The following is a 17,140-nucleotide window of genomic DNA, read 5'->3' as shown; positions in this document are numbered from 1 at the left end:
GGGCACACTGCTCTTTTCCCACACTCCCTTAGGCGGAGGAATGGCCAAGTGACTGAAGAGCCAGTGAAACAGGCTCAGTCATAAAAACTTCCTCTGTGCCATCTTGAATGCTCTTTTTGCCTCTGGTTGTCTGAAATGACGCCGAGCTCCGAGCTCCACGGTAGCTTTGGGAATCAGCTATTAACCTCAGAGTCATACAAGGAAAAGAGACTGGGTCCCTGGGCTCCTGCCTGGAGGGGAACATCTGTGTGAGTCACAGTGCGAGCAGGGACTTTATTGTAGGTAGTCACTGGAATTTCCTGGCGTATCTGTTACAGGAGCTCTGTTAATTCATGTGTTATCCTTTTGTGTTTTTTTTGTTTTTATTAAATATTTTTATTTATTTGACATAGATCACAAGTAGGCAGACAGGCAGGCAGAGAGAGGGGAGGGGGAGATGCAGGCTCCCTGCTGAGCAGAGAGCCTGATGCGGGCCTCCATTAGGACCCTGGGATCATGACCCCAGCCGGAAGGCAGAGGCCCTAACCCACTGAGCCACCCAGGCACCCTGTTATCCTTTTGATATCACATTAGCTCTTTAACGCAAAACGAAACACACACGCACACACTTCATAGACCATGTGAATCTCCATCAGACCTTAGAACACCTTTGCCTGGCACTTAATACCTGGTATTGGTCAGCCTCTTCAGCCTTAGCTCCAGTGACTGGAGTCTCAGTAGCAACCCATACCCTTGCTGCCTACATCCGCCCCTTCCCTCTGCTTCTCTGCTGGCAAAACACAGCCCAGGTCTTCCTGCCAGATTTCTTCAACTCCTCTCGGACTTTGGCTGATCCTCTGTTTGCAATGCACACGGCTGACCTTATATCCATCCCCCTTCCTAGCTAAGCTGCTCCGATTCCTCCCCGGCTCCCCAGTGCCCTGCTCCAGGATGTTCTTGTAATCAAACGATCTGCAAGATCCTTGCCCCCACCCCTGCTCTCTTTAGTGCATTCTGCACAGAATGAGAAACCAGTGAGTTTAAGATGCAAATCAAGCACTCCATCCTTCTGCGAACTCCTCACCACCGTAACATCTTCTGAAGACAATTCAGGTCTCACTTGTCACTTCCTGATCAAAGGATTTAAAAGCAGTGCTCTGCTCCAACCCTGTCTTCACTCCATTCGGTGTCTTCACATTCCTTACCACTTTCCGAAATGACCTCGCGTTTAGTTTGAGGTCGGCCTCTCTGACGAGAGTGTAAGCCTGCGTAAGTCAAGGCTAGGGTTGCTCCAGGTCAGGCCTGTTCACGTAGGGTTCACGCACACATTAGGGGTCCAATGCACGCTGAATCTGCGAGGTCGGGTTATTGCTGACACCCGGTGCGCCGCGCGGGGGTCGGTAGCGAGGCACAAAAGGGAGCGGAGGGGAATGAGCCCAGGGCCGAAAGCCGGAGGGGGCGCCGCCGGGCAGTCTCGCGGCGGACCCGGCGGGGGGGTGGTGGGGGGTAAGTGGCAGGCACGCCCCCCCCGTGCCCCGCCCCGCGCTCGCCCATTGGCGGCCGCGCCAGGGGCGGGGAGAGGTCGCCGTCGCAGTGACCCCCCCAACCCAGTACTCCTGCCCCCGCTGCGCCAGCCCGCTGCAGGGTACACACCGTTCTGCGCGCCCGCTCCCTCCGCAGCATGTTGCGCGCCGCTGCGCTCGCCGCCGCCGGCCTCGGGCCCCGCCTGGGCCGCCGTCTCCTGTCGGCCGCCGCCACCGAAGTGGTGCCGGCCCCCAATCAGCAGCCTGAAGTCTTCTACAACCAGGTAAGGCCGCCGGCCCCGGGGCTTTGTTCTCTCAGGGAGAAGGAGCCCGCCGAGTGGGAAGGCCCTGAGGTTTTTTGGGCCCCATTTTACCCAGTTGGGGCTTGAGAGGTTTGCTGCGTTTGGGCTTTACGCACCCCTTAGCCTTCCTTCCTTAGCATTGTGGCCCCTTCACCAACTTTGACGGCCCCCGTTCCATCCTCCGGCTGTGACTTGGGCTGCTTATTTGTTCTTGTCCCCCCGCTGTCCGTTTCCCTGCGCCCACTCGGGGTTCCAGTCTCCGCCCCTCGGTCTCTTCGTCGCTGCAGTGTCTGCACTGGGCTTTCCTCATCGCCCACCCAGACGACGTTTCCATCAAAATCCGTCTTAGCGGGAGCTTTTCTGTCTTTTTCTTGGCCATTTCTTATCCCTTCATTCTTGCCCACGTCCAAGGAAGTCCCCAAGGAAAAACGAGAAAAGGAGGGGGCCTTCTCAGCTGAAGTTCACCCATTCGCTAAGGAAAAGGCCAAGGCCCCTCGACCTGAAGCGCTCACGTCCACTCCGGGGAATGCGGAAAGGGTTACGGGACCTTCACCCCCGGGTGCCATCCAAATGGTGTCGGCCCTCCCGGGTACCATCCAAATGGTGTCAGCCCTCCAAGGAGCTGGTTTTCTTCCAGCAAACCAAGAAGGGGCTTTCCGGGATAATACCGATTCCCAGAGGCCAATTTCTTGCTCGGAATACTCCCTCTTTAGATCTTTGAGTTTGGGTAAAGTGCTGGAATTCTCAGAGCAGGAAGCCGTTGTGAAAAGGGTTCGTTTTGTATGTGCAACAAACCGCCCTTCTGTGAGCTTCAGATTTCTCTTTCTGTAAAGAGGGAAGTGGGTGAGAGGGTGAGCACCCGGCCTCTTACTTTTGGTGAACTCTTAAAGCAATAACAGCTGTCCTCTGTGCGCCTGCCACCATTCTGTTTTGTCAGTTTCATCCTTACAACAGCCCAGTGAGGCGGGCACTGTGATCATCTCCATTTTATAGATGAACAGCCTGAGTTACAGAGAGATTTTGCGAGTTGCCCGAAGATTGCAGCCACTGGCAAAGTTGGGGTTCACATCTAGACTCCCAAGGGAAAGCCTGTAACTAGAACGTTCCGTGCTACTATTGATGCGACTCAGGGTTGGAACAGAGGGGTCACTGCCGATTTAGGACACCATAGAGCTGATCCCTGGCTGACTGCTTTTAGCAGTGGACTTGCTTCTCTGGCCCAGAGCTGGGCTGCAGATCTGCACACAGGTGGTGGGAAAAGGCACATCTCTGTGATTGTAAGGAGTGTTACAAATGGTCACTTGCGAGGGAATAAAAACAGGATAAAATGCCCTTTGCTTAACACAAGCCCCAAAGGCAGCAGCTCTTGTTCTTTTGGTAGGTTGCTTAATGAGGAGTTCATGGTTGGAAGACTGAACATCAGAAAGATCACACAGAATTATCCTTAAGGGAGAGGTGCCAGCATCCCGGGCCTTTGTGGACACAAGATCTAATTAAGATCTTCCTCCTTTGTGGTCACATGGAGGTGAGGAAATGTCATCCAAATGCACATGCACATGGGTCTTGTAGATAGCAGGAGTCCTGCTCTCCAGACTTAGTGTAAGTTGGAAAGGACTGCAGTCTCCCTGCAGCAGCTTTCCTTTATCACATTTGAGATCATAAAAGTAACAGTTGTTCACTGTAAAATTACAGAGTACAATAACATTTCCCCATCTCCCACTGCACACCTCCAAAGAGCACTGTTAACAGGGAGGTCTGTGATCTTGCATTTTCTTTGTGTGCATGTGAGCAGGCATGCACCAGATTTTTTTTTTTTCATAAATGAGATACTAGCACTTACTGTTCCGAAGCCCTGTCTCATTGAACAATGTTATCTGAGTTATCCTGCTCAGCACATTCATATCTTTTTTATTCTTCCCAAGGTTGCAGTGCATCCCACCATGTTGGAACTGGCTGGCTCTTAAAGTTCCTTGGGCTGTTCTCAGTTGTGGCATTGTTGCTAACTCTGCTGGCAAGGATGACAAAGTCTAATCTGAGTATTTTGAGTCTCTAAGAGCCAGGAGCTCCGGTACAAATCAGATCATATTCCTGCACATTTCCCAGGGTGTTATTGAGTCCTTGAATTTCAATGAACTGGTCTTGAGTTAAGCTTCCCAAAAAGGAGCTTGTCCAGTAGGCTTTGAAGTTGCAATTCTGCAGGCTAGGTTTTCTTGCCAAGGGCCTTTGCAGGGGCATGTGGGCTTTTGAGGGAATGTCCCACTTCAGGCTTGTTGGCTCTCTCACCTGGATGGGTGGGAGGGGTGCAGGCAACAGTTCTCCTTCCTGCCTCCTCTCAATCCAAAAGAGTTTGAGGAGGGTGGTTTGGTCCACCTTCCTGGGGTCCTCTTGCCTCTACTTGTCTTGGGTGAGGCTATAGGGTAGGGTAAACTTACTGGTTGGGTTGGGAAGATTTCAGAACACGTTCTTCTTCCCCCGCTCACAAACATGGACCTGTGGGGGGAGGGCCAAGCTTCTTGAAGATGAACACTTCTTATCCTTGGCGATTTCAGAGACACATCTCTGTCAACAAACTGATTTTCATTTTTCATTCAGTTTCTCTTTCCTGATTTGGAGAGTAACCAAGATCTGGAAGGACAACTAAAAGGAAAACCCAAGGGACTGTGGCTTCAGCAAATAACCTCCCTGGCTGGAGTGTGACAGTTACTTTCATCTTTGACATCACCAATTCATGTTGGTTGATAATAAGTACCCCAGGTGAAGCCCTGCTGATTTTAGAAGCTCCTGAAGTTAAGCCCCACTGGTTTTTCAAAGCCAGGTATTATGGGGACTGTCTTCCCGATGTGATTGCCAGTGCCTGGTTTGCCTAGTGTAGGGTCTGATCTCTTGCATTTGCTTCTCCGTGTTTGTGGTGTCCTTTCCCTTTTTCTTGCCAGACGTTTGATTTCCAACTCTGTTTCTATCCTAATACCCTTCCAGTATGGCCTCCTGTCTAAGATGAACTGTGGAAGGTCTGTTCTAGCAGTCCTCAGGTGTTTTCAGAGGCAGTTGCATAGATGTAGCTGTTATCTTGGAATGTCTGTGGGACAGGGTGAGCTCAGGATTCTCCCACTCTGCCATCTTCCAGACTCCCCATGTTGGTTGATAATAATTATGAAGACCGTATTGTTAGATACCATGTTGCCCTCCGGACTCAGACCGCCTGCCACTCACTGGAGTTCACTTGGGCAGGTTCATTCATTCCACAGATATTATAGTTGTAATTTGTTTCCTGAAGGGGGTGAGCTAGGTCCTGGTAAACTTGAATTTGGGGTGAGTTAAATTTGTGTCTCTGTTCTTAGTTTTTTGACCACAGCACTCAGGAACGAAAGACAGAACTGACAAAAAGGAAATCAGGAAAGGATCTCCCTGTATAGAATTTTGTGGTTACAATATTAATACGTCCTCAGTATGAAAAGACAAGTATTATGGAAGTCTGTGAGGTGGAAACTCACTGGAAATACATGTAGGCATGCACAGATGTTCATTGCCGAGTAGTTTACATTAGCAAAGACCCAGGAAGCCAGCTTGCCGTCCATAGGGAAATAGAACGGGTGCTGTGGTTATAGGAAGGAATAATTCAGTTCCAGCAGGGGTTATAGGAATTCACTGGAGGTGTATGAGTCGTGGGTCTCAAAAAACAATGTGTCAAGGCAGGAAAGGGTCTGGGATTCTGCAAATATAAAACTTACTGAACTACCCAAACAGACTTTTACACTGAATGTGAGTAGACTTGTAAGGGATATGCACATTGGTGTGAGGGTTGAGGGAGGGGAGCTACATGGAGAATCTCTTTGTAGGTAGTGGTTAAAGGGAACTTTGGCTTTAGTTAAAATGTTTTACCTCATTAAAGGTAAGTAACCTGTAAGCAGATATAAAAAGAAAAAAGAAAGTGACAGGCCTCTGATAGCCCACACCTGCAGATAATCACTGCTAACAGTTAGTATATACAGAAGACAAATTTTATGTTCCTTGCTTTCCTTGGGAGATTCTTACATAATGAGCCACAACTTATGTTGGGTAAAGCAGTGGTTTGAACTCTTTGGGTTGAATGAGTCAAGTGAAATATCTCCCTCCACACTAACCATACTGGTTTTATGGCTTGTGAAATAATAGATTCAGGTAACCCAGCTAATCAGAAGAGTTCACCAGGCCTTCCTTGGTACCTCTGATTCTTCTTCTTTTTTAATTTAAAGATTTTATTTATTTATTTGACACAGAGAGAGAGATCACTAGGAGGCAGAGAGGCAGGCAGAGAGAGGGGGGGAAAGCAGGCTCCCTGCTGAGCAGAGAGCCCGACACAGGGGCTCGATCCCAGGACCCTGACTGAGATCTTGACCTGAGCCAAAGGCAGAGGCTTAACCCACTGAGCCACCCAGGCACCCCGGGAACCTCTGCTTCTAATAATAATTATATTATAAATGAACAAATAAATAAAATGCCTTTTATTACCTCCCGCCTCTTCAGAATCTGTGCATCTGTGGAAACACAGAGTTACAAGCGACAGGCTCTAAGGCTTGTGATGTTGAGCTCAGGTGGCGAGGAGAGTTGTGTGTGCTGTGGACATGTGTACAGATCCCCTGATCGAATAAATTGTAATTACTGATCACTTAAGTTCTGTCAGTCCCCATGCTGAGGATGTATAACTACATTTTTACCTTTTATCCCTCCAGCAACTGGATGAAGCAGGTATTGTAGCTGTTACAGATATGGGGAACTAAGGCTCAGGCAGGGCACATTAACATTAAGTAGTAAGTTTGAAACCAGGGTTCAGCTGTGATGTGTATGTCCTTAGCCACATTCTGTGGTACCTCATGGCCAGGCCCTATGGTCAAAAAAGGATGTCAGTGTTTTTTGTTTTAAAGATGTATTTATTGGGACAGTTGGGTGGCTCAGTTAGTTACGCATCTGCCTTCGACTCTGGTTATGATCCCGGGGTTCTGGGATGGAGCCCCGCATCAGAAGAGAGGAGCCTGCTTCTCCCTCTGCCTGCTTGTGCATGTGCTCTCTGACAAATAAATAAATAAAAATCTTAAAAAAAAAAAAAGATGTATTTACTTGAGAGAGACATGGGGGAAGGGCAGAGAGTTAACAGACTCCCCGCTGAGCGCAGAGTCTAACTTAATAACCCTGAGATCATGACCTGAACCGAGGTCAAGAGTCAGAGCTCAACAGAGCCACCCAGGCACCCGAAGGATGTTAATATTTAGATTACTGAATATTTGGATTACTGATCTTACACATTTGCAATCAGAAGGAAGGAGCCGTGTTTGTGTTCACATGTGTATTCGTAGCCCCTAGGCACCGAGATCAGAAATAGGACTGCTGCTCAGTAAATATTTATTGAAGGCAATGAATGAAAACTATGTTTATAATTTTCTGTTCTAGGAGCACAGTATTTCCACTCAGAAGGGGAGTGTGAATAAGAATGTGAAACATGGGGTGCCTGGGTGGCTCAGTGGGTTAAAGCCTCTGCCTTGGCTCAGGTCATGATCCCAGGGTCCTGGGATCCAGCCCCACATTGGGCTCTCTGCTCAATGGGGAGCCTGCTTCCCCCTCTCTCTGCCTGCCTCTCTGCCTACTTGTAATCTCTGTCTGTCAAATAAATAAAATCTTAAAAAAAAAAAAAAAAGAAAGAAAAGAATGTGAAAACATGCAGGGAGGGCTAAAATTATCCAAGGGAAGTGATTGCAGCAAGATAGAGGTTGCTGTGTCATGAGCCCAGAGGACATCAACAGACTGAAGGCGTGACTGCTTGGCAGACAGTCCGCAGCAGAACCCCCAAAAATCCAGGAATGCAGGATAAAATGCCCTGGGAGCTGAGGAGAGGAGGCAGGGGCTTGGGTCAGGTGCCAGACTGTTGCCAGCAAGCCTGGGGGAGGTGGCTGCCTTGGCTGCCCTTGGCCTTGTCACCAAACTAACCCCGAGGTTTCAGAAATGTGAACGCTGTGGCATTCCGTGTTTCTCTTGAACTTAGCTCCTCAGAATCTTGTAATACGAAAGATGACATCCATTTTCTATTGGACACAAGTTATCTAACTGCTGTTGAAAAAGCAAATGCCAGCAAGAGTCTGCCCCATTTCCTCCCTCACCCTTGGGGAAAGGAACATACTCTAGGGACATATATTTCCTAGGTAACAGACCCCCAATTCTTTCATGCATCAAAGCCCAAATTAAAACCTTCCAAAATGCGGGGCACCTGGGTGGCTCAGTGGGTTAAAGCCTCTGCTTTCAGCTCAGGTCATGATCCCAGGGTCTTGGGATCGAGCCCCACATCAGGCTCTCTGCTTGGCAGGGAGCCTGCTTCCTCCTCTCTCTCTGCCTGCCTCTCTGCCTGCTTGTGGTCTCTATCTGTCAAATAAATAAATAAAATCTTAAAAAAAAAAAAAAACTTCCAAAATGCATCCTGTTACATTGGGGCTGCTGAACACCACCAAACCTGTTCTTGGAGACCCTGCACAGATGACGACTGTCCAGTGTCTTGGGGTTGGGGGTGGCACTGGAATGTCACTCTGTCCTCGCCTTGGTTAGGCCTTCTCCCTGGGGTCACCAGTTTCTGGGCACTGACCACACCACCCAGGTTTCTGGAGGCAGCCCAAGGATCTCGTTTTACTCTAACTCAGCAGTTCTCTTTTTCATTTTTATTTTTTAAAGATTTTATTTATTTATTTGACAGAGAGAGATCACAAGTAGACAGAGAGGCAGGCAGAGAGAGAGAGAGGGAAGCAGGCTCCCTGCTGAGCAGAGAGCCCGATGCGGGCCTCGATCCCAGGACCCTGAGATCATGACCTGAGCCGAAGGCAGCGGCCTAACCCACTGAGCCACCCAGGCGCCCAGCAGTTCTAATTTTTATAGGGTCATCGGTCCCAGGTTTGTAAAGACGCACGTCCAAGGCTGTTTGCTACAGCAGCACCGTCAGGAATAGTGAAATTCATCCTGAAAGCACACGTGTGGGAAGTGCTAACATAAAATGTGGTCTGTTCATACTGAGAACTGCTGTGTTGCTTGAAATAATGGGGTGATCTGCTTGTGGAATAATGTCCAAGAAAAACCGTTACTGAGAAAGGCAAGTGAAGAAATCAGAAAGTCGATGATCCCACTCAGAGCAGACACTCCCGCCTCTGTTCCGTTCCCTGCGCACCCCAGCACCAGCACAGCTCCCCGCACACAGCAGGTGTGGGATCCAGCGCCCCCTTCTCCTGTCCCTCACCCTTACTCTGCAGCCATGGAGCCCTTTGGGTTCCTCCTGTCCCCAAGCTCTTCCTTCAGGTCCCGTGTCTGGTGTCATCTGACTCCCTGGCCTGTTCCTCACTGTTGCCTATTTGTTTGTGTCTCTCGGTTTGTTGGTCTGCGTACTGATTGCCTCTCTCCTCCTCAGGACTTTAGCCCAGGGAGCCAGGACTTTGCTTTTTCACTCAGTGCCCAGCATGGACATGGCACTCTGTTAAAACTGATGGACTGCGTGGATGAGTGAGTCCAACTTGTCCAACATGAAGGGAGACATGTTTATTAAAATATGTCGATGGAAGAGCCCTAGGAGTTTTACCCACAGTCCAGATTCTGAGCGTTAGCTCCTGATGTTGCTAGGATGTCTCTAGGATAGCCCTCTGCATGTTGCTCTGCCTCTGGAAACTTGAGTTTGGAAGCGTGAGCTGGGAAAACTACCGCCCACAGTGACTGACTTAAGCCTGTTTAGGGAGTGAAGCTTTGGGTTTCGGGCGAAGAGGTTACGAAGCTTTTGACTTGATACCAGCAGTTGTTTACTTAAGTGAAACTCTGCTCGCTTGAAGGAGAACTTTGGCCAAGGTTCAGAGTGAGAACAGTTCCTACGCTGCTGCCCATCCCTGACTGAGGGTTGGTCAGGGAGACCACTGAACGCTGGCTCTAGAAGCAGGGAAATGGGAACTCAAAACAAGGAAGATTCTGGGTTCCTACCAGGCACATTCAGGCTTATTTTATCAGCGAGAAAGAAGGGTAGATTGTTGAAAATTCAACACTGGAGACGACCCAGCAAGTTCAAGGCTTTGAAAGGCAAATAGTGCCGGGGAACCCCGGTCCTAGTGTAAGAACAGGGCAATGGTGTGGGCCCGGCCCAGGGAGGAAGGGGTGAGGCCTGGGGGTTCGGCTGACTGGCCTACTTGCTTGCTTCATACTTCTGATCTTTGCAAAAATAACAATCAAAACTTTTTCAGGACAAACTAATTCCGTATGCTGTGGTACAGGGAATAACACAGGCAGAGGTATATGGATCTGCCTGGCTTTTGCTTCGAAAAATCTTTGGCCTGAGAGAGCCACAGGGTCCAGAGTGTTGTCGTACGTGTAGTGACTGCTGTGATAAGAGCCACTGTGTGCAGAGTCCTGGCTCCTGGCTCGGGAGCTTTATACCCGTTGTTACATTTAATCTTCACATCAGCCCCAGACAGATTCTCCCCCAGGGACTGGTGAAGCATCTGGAAGTGCAGGGATTAGCCACAGCTGGTGAGGGGTAGAGGTGAGCTTCCAACACAGGTCTGTGTGGCTTAGAGGTTGGTGCTTTTTTACCCCCCAGAATAAAACCCCAAATCAGACCTGCACTTGGGCAGTATGTAAACCATGGAGATGGAGATTAGGAAACAAGAGTTCTCACCTCCTTAAAGGCACATACTTGGGCTCTGACTGGAGGCCAGAGCGGGAGGAGAACCAGGTAAAGAGCTCACCAGTAGGAGGAAGCCGATTCTCAGGGAGCACGTGTGCAGGGCTGGGCCCACTGGAACTCAGGGCGACTGGGCTCCGAGCCAGACCTCTTTCTGCCACGCCCCAGCAACAAAGGTGTCTGTGTCCCTCAAGATTCACGATCAGCCGGCTAATGTGAATCCACACTGCACACTTCCAAAGACTCCAGATGATGTTTACCTATGTGCTCCTGCTAGATGCCAAAAGCCTTTCACTGTAGGTGCGTAGCTGCGGATTCTGCCCTGATGGTGGGTGGGGATGGTGCCAAAATACCAAATTTGAGCCTGGGAAAGTGACCCCTGGTAGACCTTTTCCTAATGAGCTCCTTCGTGCACCACCCGGTCCCATGGGCCCCGACACAGCCTTGCTCCTCCCGAACTTTGTGCATACACCTGGGGCCCTCACATGCCACGTCATGAGGGGTACTGTGATGATTCTTACTACGGAGTGAGGTGAAGTTCCTTGCCCCGTGTGAAACAACTAGGATCAGAGGAGCCCGGGTTTATCCAGGTGTTCTTCCTGACGCTGCTCTTGACCGTGGAGCCGGGCCAGTCCTCCCTGGGCCCTGCTGGCCCCAAACTCTTTGGCCCTGGCCAAGCTCCAGACTTTGCTTTGTGGCTTGGTCTTGTTTGTGGTCCTAGACTCTGGCCCAGAGTAACTGGGGATGGCTCCCCAGGGTCCTAAGCCAGAGCCAGGCCATGTTGGGATGGTGGGGCCAAGGGGAACCCTTGAGGAAGGAAGTGGGAGTAGCCTTGAACTGATGTTCACCCTGACTATGACATTTGTGCAGCCCGGCTAAAATGACAAGTGTCCCTGACCCCCGGACCAGCTTCCCCATCCTGAAGGGGAACAGCTTGCTGGGAGAGTTCTTCCCTATTCTCCCTTGAGGCCATTGCCTGGCTTTTAGAAGCAGAGAGTGAATTTTGGCACTTGACTAAGCAGCTTTGGATAAGGACCTTTTCTTTGAATGAAGAGGCTTCTGTCCGTTCCTGCCCCGCCACCACTACTTTGGCCTCATTAAACCAGCATACAGTCCCTCTCCAGACTTGATTGCTGTTAAACCTCACAACAGCAACAGCAATGACTGGTGACAGGTGCTGAACAGAGGGCTTCACAGGATGCCCCCCCTCCTCTCTGATCCCATCTCCTAGCATTTCCTTCTTGGTTAGCCAGTTAACGCTGGCCACTTTCATTCTTTCTCAAATGCATTAGTCTTAATTCCCACCCCAGGGCCTTTGCACTTGCTATCCCTGCTGCCTGGCCTGCTTATCCTCCTACGCTTCCTGTGGCAGGCTCCTTTTCACCAGTTAGGGCTTGAGTGAAGTATCTGCTTGTCACAGAGACCCTACCAACCATCCCATGTAAAGTTGTCTGTCTTCCCCCACTTTCTTTGTGGATCCTGTTTTCCTCCACTGTATCTACCCCTGCAATCTGAGGTTGTCTTGTGTATTTCTTCTCTACTTGCTTCTCTACTGTCTGTACCCATCAGAGCACCAGCTCCATGAGAGAGAAAGGTCCTTATTGGTTTGGTTTCCACTGTGTCCTCAGCCTTAGAACAGTGCCTGGCCCATTGCAGGGGTTCACTGCACGTTTACGGAATCATTAAAGAATATTCTGACCTCATTCTCATGACAACCCTGTGCAGTAGTGTGCTAGAGGAGAGATGGCTCCAAATTCTTGGCCACTCCTTCCAAGGAGTAAGTGGCAGGTCTCTCCCCTCCCTGAGATCTGGACTGGGCCTGTGACTCACAATGACCTGTGGAGTTTGGTGGTGGAAATGAGGCTGTGTATCTTCAGAAGCTGGATTTTAGGAAGCCTTTCAGCTTCTGCGTGGGTCTCTCGGAACACTCTCTGGGGAAGCCAGCTGTCATGGGAGAAGGCTGACACACCTGGGTCTGCCATACGGTCAGGAGGCCTAAGCAGACATGTTTGTGGTGCAGAACCCCTCGTGCACATCCAGCCCCACGCACTCTTGCTCTGCAACCCCATGAGCCAGCCCAGGGAAGCCCTGTGCAGCTGAGCTCAATCAGTGGACACGATTGTGAGAGAAAGATGGATCATTTAAGCTGCCGAGTCCATACTGTTGTCCCACATTCTTTTCATTTCTCAGGTAAAAGAAACCAAGGGCAAATGACTTACCCAAGGTTGCTTGGCAGAGAAGGCATTCCGATTTGGTTGTCTCCAGGGCTGGGGCTTTAAATCTCCTGCCACATCATTCTAAGGCTAATTCATATGTGTTCTGGTTTTTTTTTACCTTCCCACATCGCTGGTTGTCGGTGTTGGGTCGAGAGCCGGTCCTGAGAACTTTCTTCCTTCTCGTAGATCTTCATAAACAATGAGTGGCATGATGCTGTAAGCAAGAAGACATTCCCCACCATCAATCCATCCACCGGAGAAGTCATATGTCAGGTAGCTGAAGGAGACAAGGTAAGTGACCTACCTTGGGCCGGGAGCAGGCAAGGATGGTTTCATTGTTTACTTTTTATGTTTTTATGGGGTTGAAACTTTACCAGGAGTGTATTATTTTCATAACTCAAAAATCTCAATGAATATCTTTTGAGTAAATGAATCAACAGGAACTCTTCCTTCAGACAATGGTGCTAGATTATACCCGGGTTCAATACACACAGCAGTAGAATTGTAGACTTGGAACTAAATTTGGGAACATCTAATCCAGTCTCTCTTTTCTAGACCTGAAAATTGAAGGTCAGAGAAGGGAGGTACACATCTAGATAGAGGCATCTTGTGGATTAGAATTTGGGTCTCCTGAGATCTAGTTTAGTGTTGGTAGTGTACTTTGTTGGAATTATATATACTTGCAGTGAAAAATAGTAGTAATAATTTTACAACTTAAAAATTAGACTTTCGGGGCACCTGGGTGGCTCAGTGGGTTAAAGCCTCTGCCTTCGGCTCGGGTCATGATCCCAGCGTCCTGGGATCGAGCCCCACATCGGGCTCTCTGCTCAGCAGGGAGCCTGCTTCCTCCTCTCTCTCTGCCTGCCTCTCTGCTTACTTGTGGTCTCTGTCTGTCAAATAAATAAATAAAATCTTAAAAAAAAAATTAGACTTTCAGTAAAAATCTATCTTCCTTCCTTATTTTCTTTAAAAAAAAAAAAAAAACATTGAGAGGTGCCTGGGGGCTCAGTCAGTTGAGCATCTGACTCTTGGTTTTGGCTCAGGTCATGATCTCAGGGTTGTGAGGTTTTTTTGCTTTTGTTTTTGTTTTTTAAGATTTTATTCATTTGACAGTGAGAGGCAGCGAGAGAGGGAACAAAAGCGGAGGGAGTGAGAGAGGGAGAAGCAGGCTTTCCGCCAAGCAGGAAGCCGGATGTGGGGCTAGATCCCAGGACCCTGGGATCATGACCTGAGCTGAAAGCAGACGTGTAACGACTGAGTCACCCAGGTGCCCCTCAGGGTTGTGAGAGTGAGTGCCACAGCGGGTGGGGGGGGGGTCTCTGCTCAGTGGGGGGTTTTCTCTTTCTCCCTCTGCTCCTCCCCGACTCATGCTCGCTTGATTTCAAAAATAAATCTTAAAAAAGAAGAAGCATTGAAAATATTTTAAGAAGGCCTCTTGCCCTCTGCTTTAAGACAGTTTTCTATATTCATGTATAAAGCCCTGCTTCCTCTCCTAAAAGCAAATGTGAATATAGTACTTTCTTGGTAGTCTACTTTTACAGTAGTCTGACGGTAAATATATTTAATATTAATGGAAACCATGCTTCCAACCTCCTGATACACATCTCCCTATATGAAAAATGCTAGCTGTGTCGATTTTACTGCTTCTCCAAGGAGAGAGAAGCTGGTTAAACCTGCATTTGGTGGAGACTACCAGTCATCGGAGAAGGAATGTCTAAGTTCTCTGGGCTTGCTTTCTTAGGAACGGGGGGAAATGGTCACCCTCTAAACACAGAGGTGAAAATCCAGAAACGTTAACAGTCAGGATCCTCACTCCCTCCGTGAGTCCTGTAAGGGAGAGTCTGAAACTCCACAGGAGAGCCCTTCCTGGTGGGGAAGGGCTGTTTGGGTCAGGTTGCCACAAAGCATTGACTGAAGTCCCATAGGTGTGTTCGCCTCAGGGTGGAGACAGTGCTGAGAAGGCCTGAGCTTCCTCGGCGGGTGTTTTCCAGGAAGACGTGGACAGGGCAGTAAAGGCTGCGCGGGCCGCCTTCCAGCTGGGCTCCCCCTGGCGCCGCATGAATGCGTCCGACAGGGGCCGCCTCCTGAACCGCCTGGCCGATCTGATTGAGCGGGACCGGACCTACCTAGCGGTGAGTTCTCACCCCTCTCCCCTCTCATCCCACCTGGTGAATAGGCTCCGAGCATCCCACAGCCAGCCAGGAGGGGGCTGCTTTGCTGACATGTCGCTGGTCAGAATGGCATAGGCTGGGCGTTTGGGGGTATGCCCCTGTACCAACCAGAGGAACTTCTCCTTGTCTCCTATGATGGCTAAAAAAGGAGGAGACTGGGGATGGGGAGGGGAGCCACAGTGGAGAGGCGTTACTGAGACCTCCAGGGACGGACATCTCCCTTGGAGCCCCTCTGTGGGGTGGCTGCTAGAAGCTGAAGAAACCAAGAGGCAATACCCTCTCCTCTCCCCAGTCCAATCTGCAAATAGCAGCCAGAGTGAATCTTCTAGAAGGCAAATTATACCATGGTGTTCCCCTCTGAAGCCTTCCACGGTATCCCACATATTCTTAGGATAAAGTCCTGTTCCCTCAACATGGTCTACAAGGCCCTGCCTCATCTGACTCCATCTCCCAACTCATGCTGGACTGTGGCCCTCACACGCACACAGCTCAGCTCAGCAGCCTTCCCTCAGCGTCTTGACTACCTGGCTTCTTTGAGCCCCCAGGGCCTTTGTACATGCTGTTCCCTCTGCTTGGGGTGCTTTTGCTTTGTCATCATTTGTACTTTCCCTTTTGCTTAGTTACCTGCTACATATCCTTCAGGTTTAGGCTAGAGGGTTTCTCAGACTGGGCTGGGAAGCCTGGTTTCTCCTTTCTAGCACTCTTTAACACTCACAATTGAGGCTTCAGGTCATGAGTCACTGGCGCTTTGCTCATTCAGCCCCTATGTTTGTCTCTTATCCCAGCCTCTGGATTTGGCTTAGAGCAGAACCTGCCTGTGAAGTGACTGCATGAGAAGTGGTGGCACCATTCCTCTCCCCACCCCTCGCTCTCCTGCCTTTGGAGAGGGAGGGGCGATGGGCCAGAAATGCCACAGCATTCAGTGGCACAAAGTGGCCCATCTGCCCTTCTTGGTCTGTGCTGAGGTTCAGCACTGGTCGCCACTGACTGCTGTGATTCAGTCTTGTGCCTGCATGTCCGTGCTGACCGTTTTCTTTTCTCAGGCCTTGGAGACCCTGGATAACGGCAAGCCCTATGTCATCTCCTACCTGGTGGATCTGGACATGGTCCTCAAATGCATCCGGTATGGGCTCAGGCTTCCTGCTCTTGTATTCTGGCCGTGCCCCAGGGGAGCAGGTTTTGCGGGGGCCAGAAATTAGATAAATTTAACAGGATCACAGGAGTTGGAGAAACATGTTCTGTGAGACTCCATCTTAGGAGAAAATCCCTCAGTACCAAAGTTATAACTTGTAAGCATTTTCTCTTTCTTCTCAGGGCAGTTACGGTAATTTCTATGTTAGATGGAATTTGTCCATTTCATGTAGGTTATCTCATTTGTGGGCTATAGTTGTTCATAAATTCTCTTTATAAGCCTTTCTATCTCTGTAAGGTAGTGGTAATGTCCCTGCTTTCATTTCGTTTTTCAGTAGTTTGTGTCTTCTTCTTTTTTTTTTTTTTCTTAGTCTAGTGAAGGGTTTGTCAATCTAGTGAGTTTACAGAGAACTCACTTTTGGTTTTGTTGATTTCCTCTGTTGTTTTCCTGTTCTCTATTTCATCTGTCTCTGCTGTAGTCTTCTTCTTCTTCTTTTTTTTTTAGATTTTTATTTATTTATTTATTTTATTTACTTATTTATTTGACACAGAGAGAGAGATCACAAGTAGGCTGAGAGGCAGGCCGGGGGCGGGGGCGTGGGAAGCAGGCTCTCTGCTAAGCAGAGAGCCTGATTCAGGGCTTGATCCCAGGACCCTGAAATCATGACCTTGGCTGAAGGCAGAGGCTTAACCCACTGAGCCACCCAGGTGCCCGGCTGCCATAGTCTTCTTGCTAGCTTTGGAATTAGTTTGACAGACATCTTAATGCCCAAGAAATACAGGATGAGGAAAAAGAGCTCTGCTGGGATCTTTAGGGATGCAGGTAACAAAGCCTTGGCCTGACTCGGGCACTGTGGAGGGTCGGGGGCCTTAAATCCAGAAGGCTGCTGAGCCCCACTATGGTTTATGTCAACCCTCTTGCCTCATCTTCTCTCAGTGACCCCCTGGCCACTGTCAGGGCCCGTGTGCATGCTGGAATGTGGGCTCGCTTCTGTCTGTGTGATCCTACCGAGTACACTGCAGTCCTTCTCCGAGTGCCAAATGCCAGAGTCTTAATGCCAGATTCAGAGGCCAGATGCCGCCCTGATTGGCTGGCCTCGAGTCTGACCAGCTGTGGTCCAGGTGGACAGATCAGTGTGCAAATAATGAG

The 17,140-nt window shown here is 49.5% G+C and overlaps 2 protein-coding genes across 2 annotated transcripts in view; one reads left to right on the top strand and one right to left on the bottom strand.

The window, feature by feature from the left end:
- BRAP (BRCA1 associated protein) overlaps positions 1 to 12,712 on the bottom strand; it is a 100,866-nt gene extending 88,154 nt beyond the window's left edge. Inside the window, exon 1 of the mRNA XM_082698437.1 lies at positions 12,692 to 12,712. The gene's annotated coding sequence lies outside the window, so the exon portion shown is untranslated. The remainder of the gene's footprint in view (positions 1 to 12,691) is intronic.
- The window catches only part of ALDH2 (aldehyde dehydrogenase 2 family member), a 31,437-nt gene continuing 15,825 nt past the window's right edge, over positions 1,529 to 17,140 (top strand). The window contains exons 1-4 of the mRNA XM_082698464.1: positions 1,529 to 1,786; positions 12,875 to 12,979; positions 14,680 to 14,820; positions 15,903 to 15,982. Coding sequence (XP_082554590.1) covers positions 1,661 to 1,786; positions 12,875 to 12,979; positions 14,680 to 14,820; positions 15,903 to 15,982 — 452 coding nt within the window. The 5' untranslated portion in view covers positions 1,529 to 1,660. The remainder of the gene's footprint in view (positions 1,787 to 12,874; positions 12,980 to 14,679; positions 14,821 to 15,902; positions 15,983 to 17,140) is intronic.

Source organism: Mustela nivalis, assembly GCF_964662115.1.
Source record: "Mustela nivalis genome assembly, chromosome: 14".
Taxonomy (NCBI): Eukaryota; Metazoa; Chordata; class Mammalia; order Carnivora; family Mustelidae; genus Mustela; species Mustela nivalis.
This window is presented reverse-complemented; position numbering and strand designations above follow the sequence as displayed.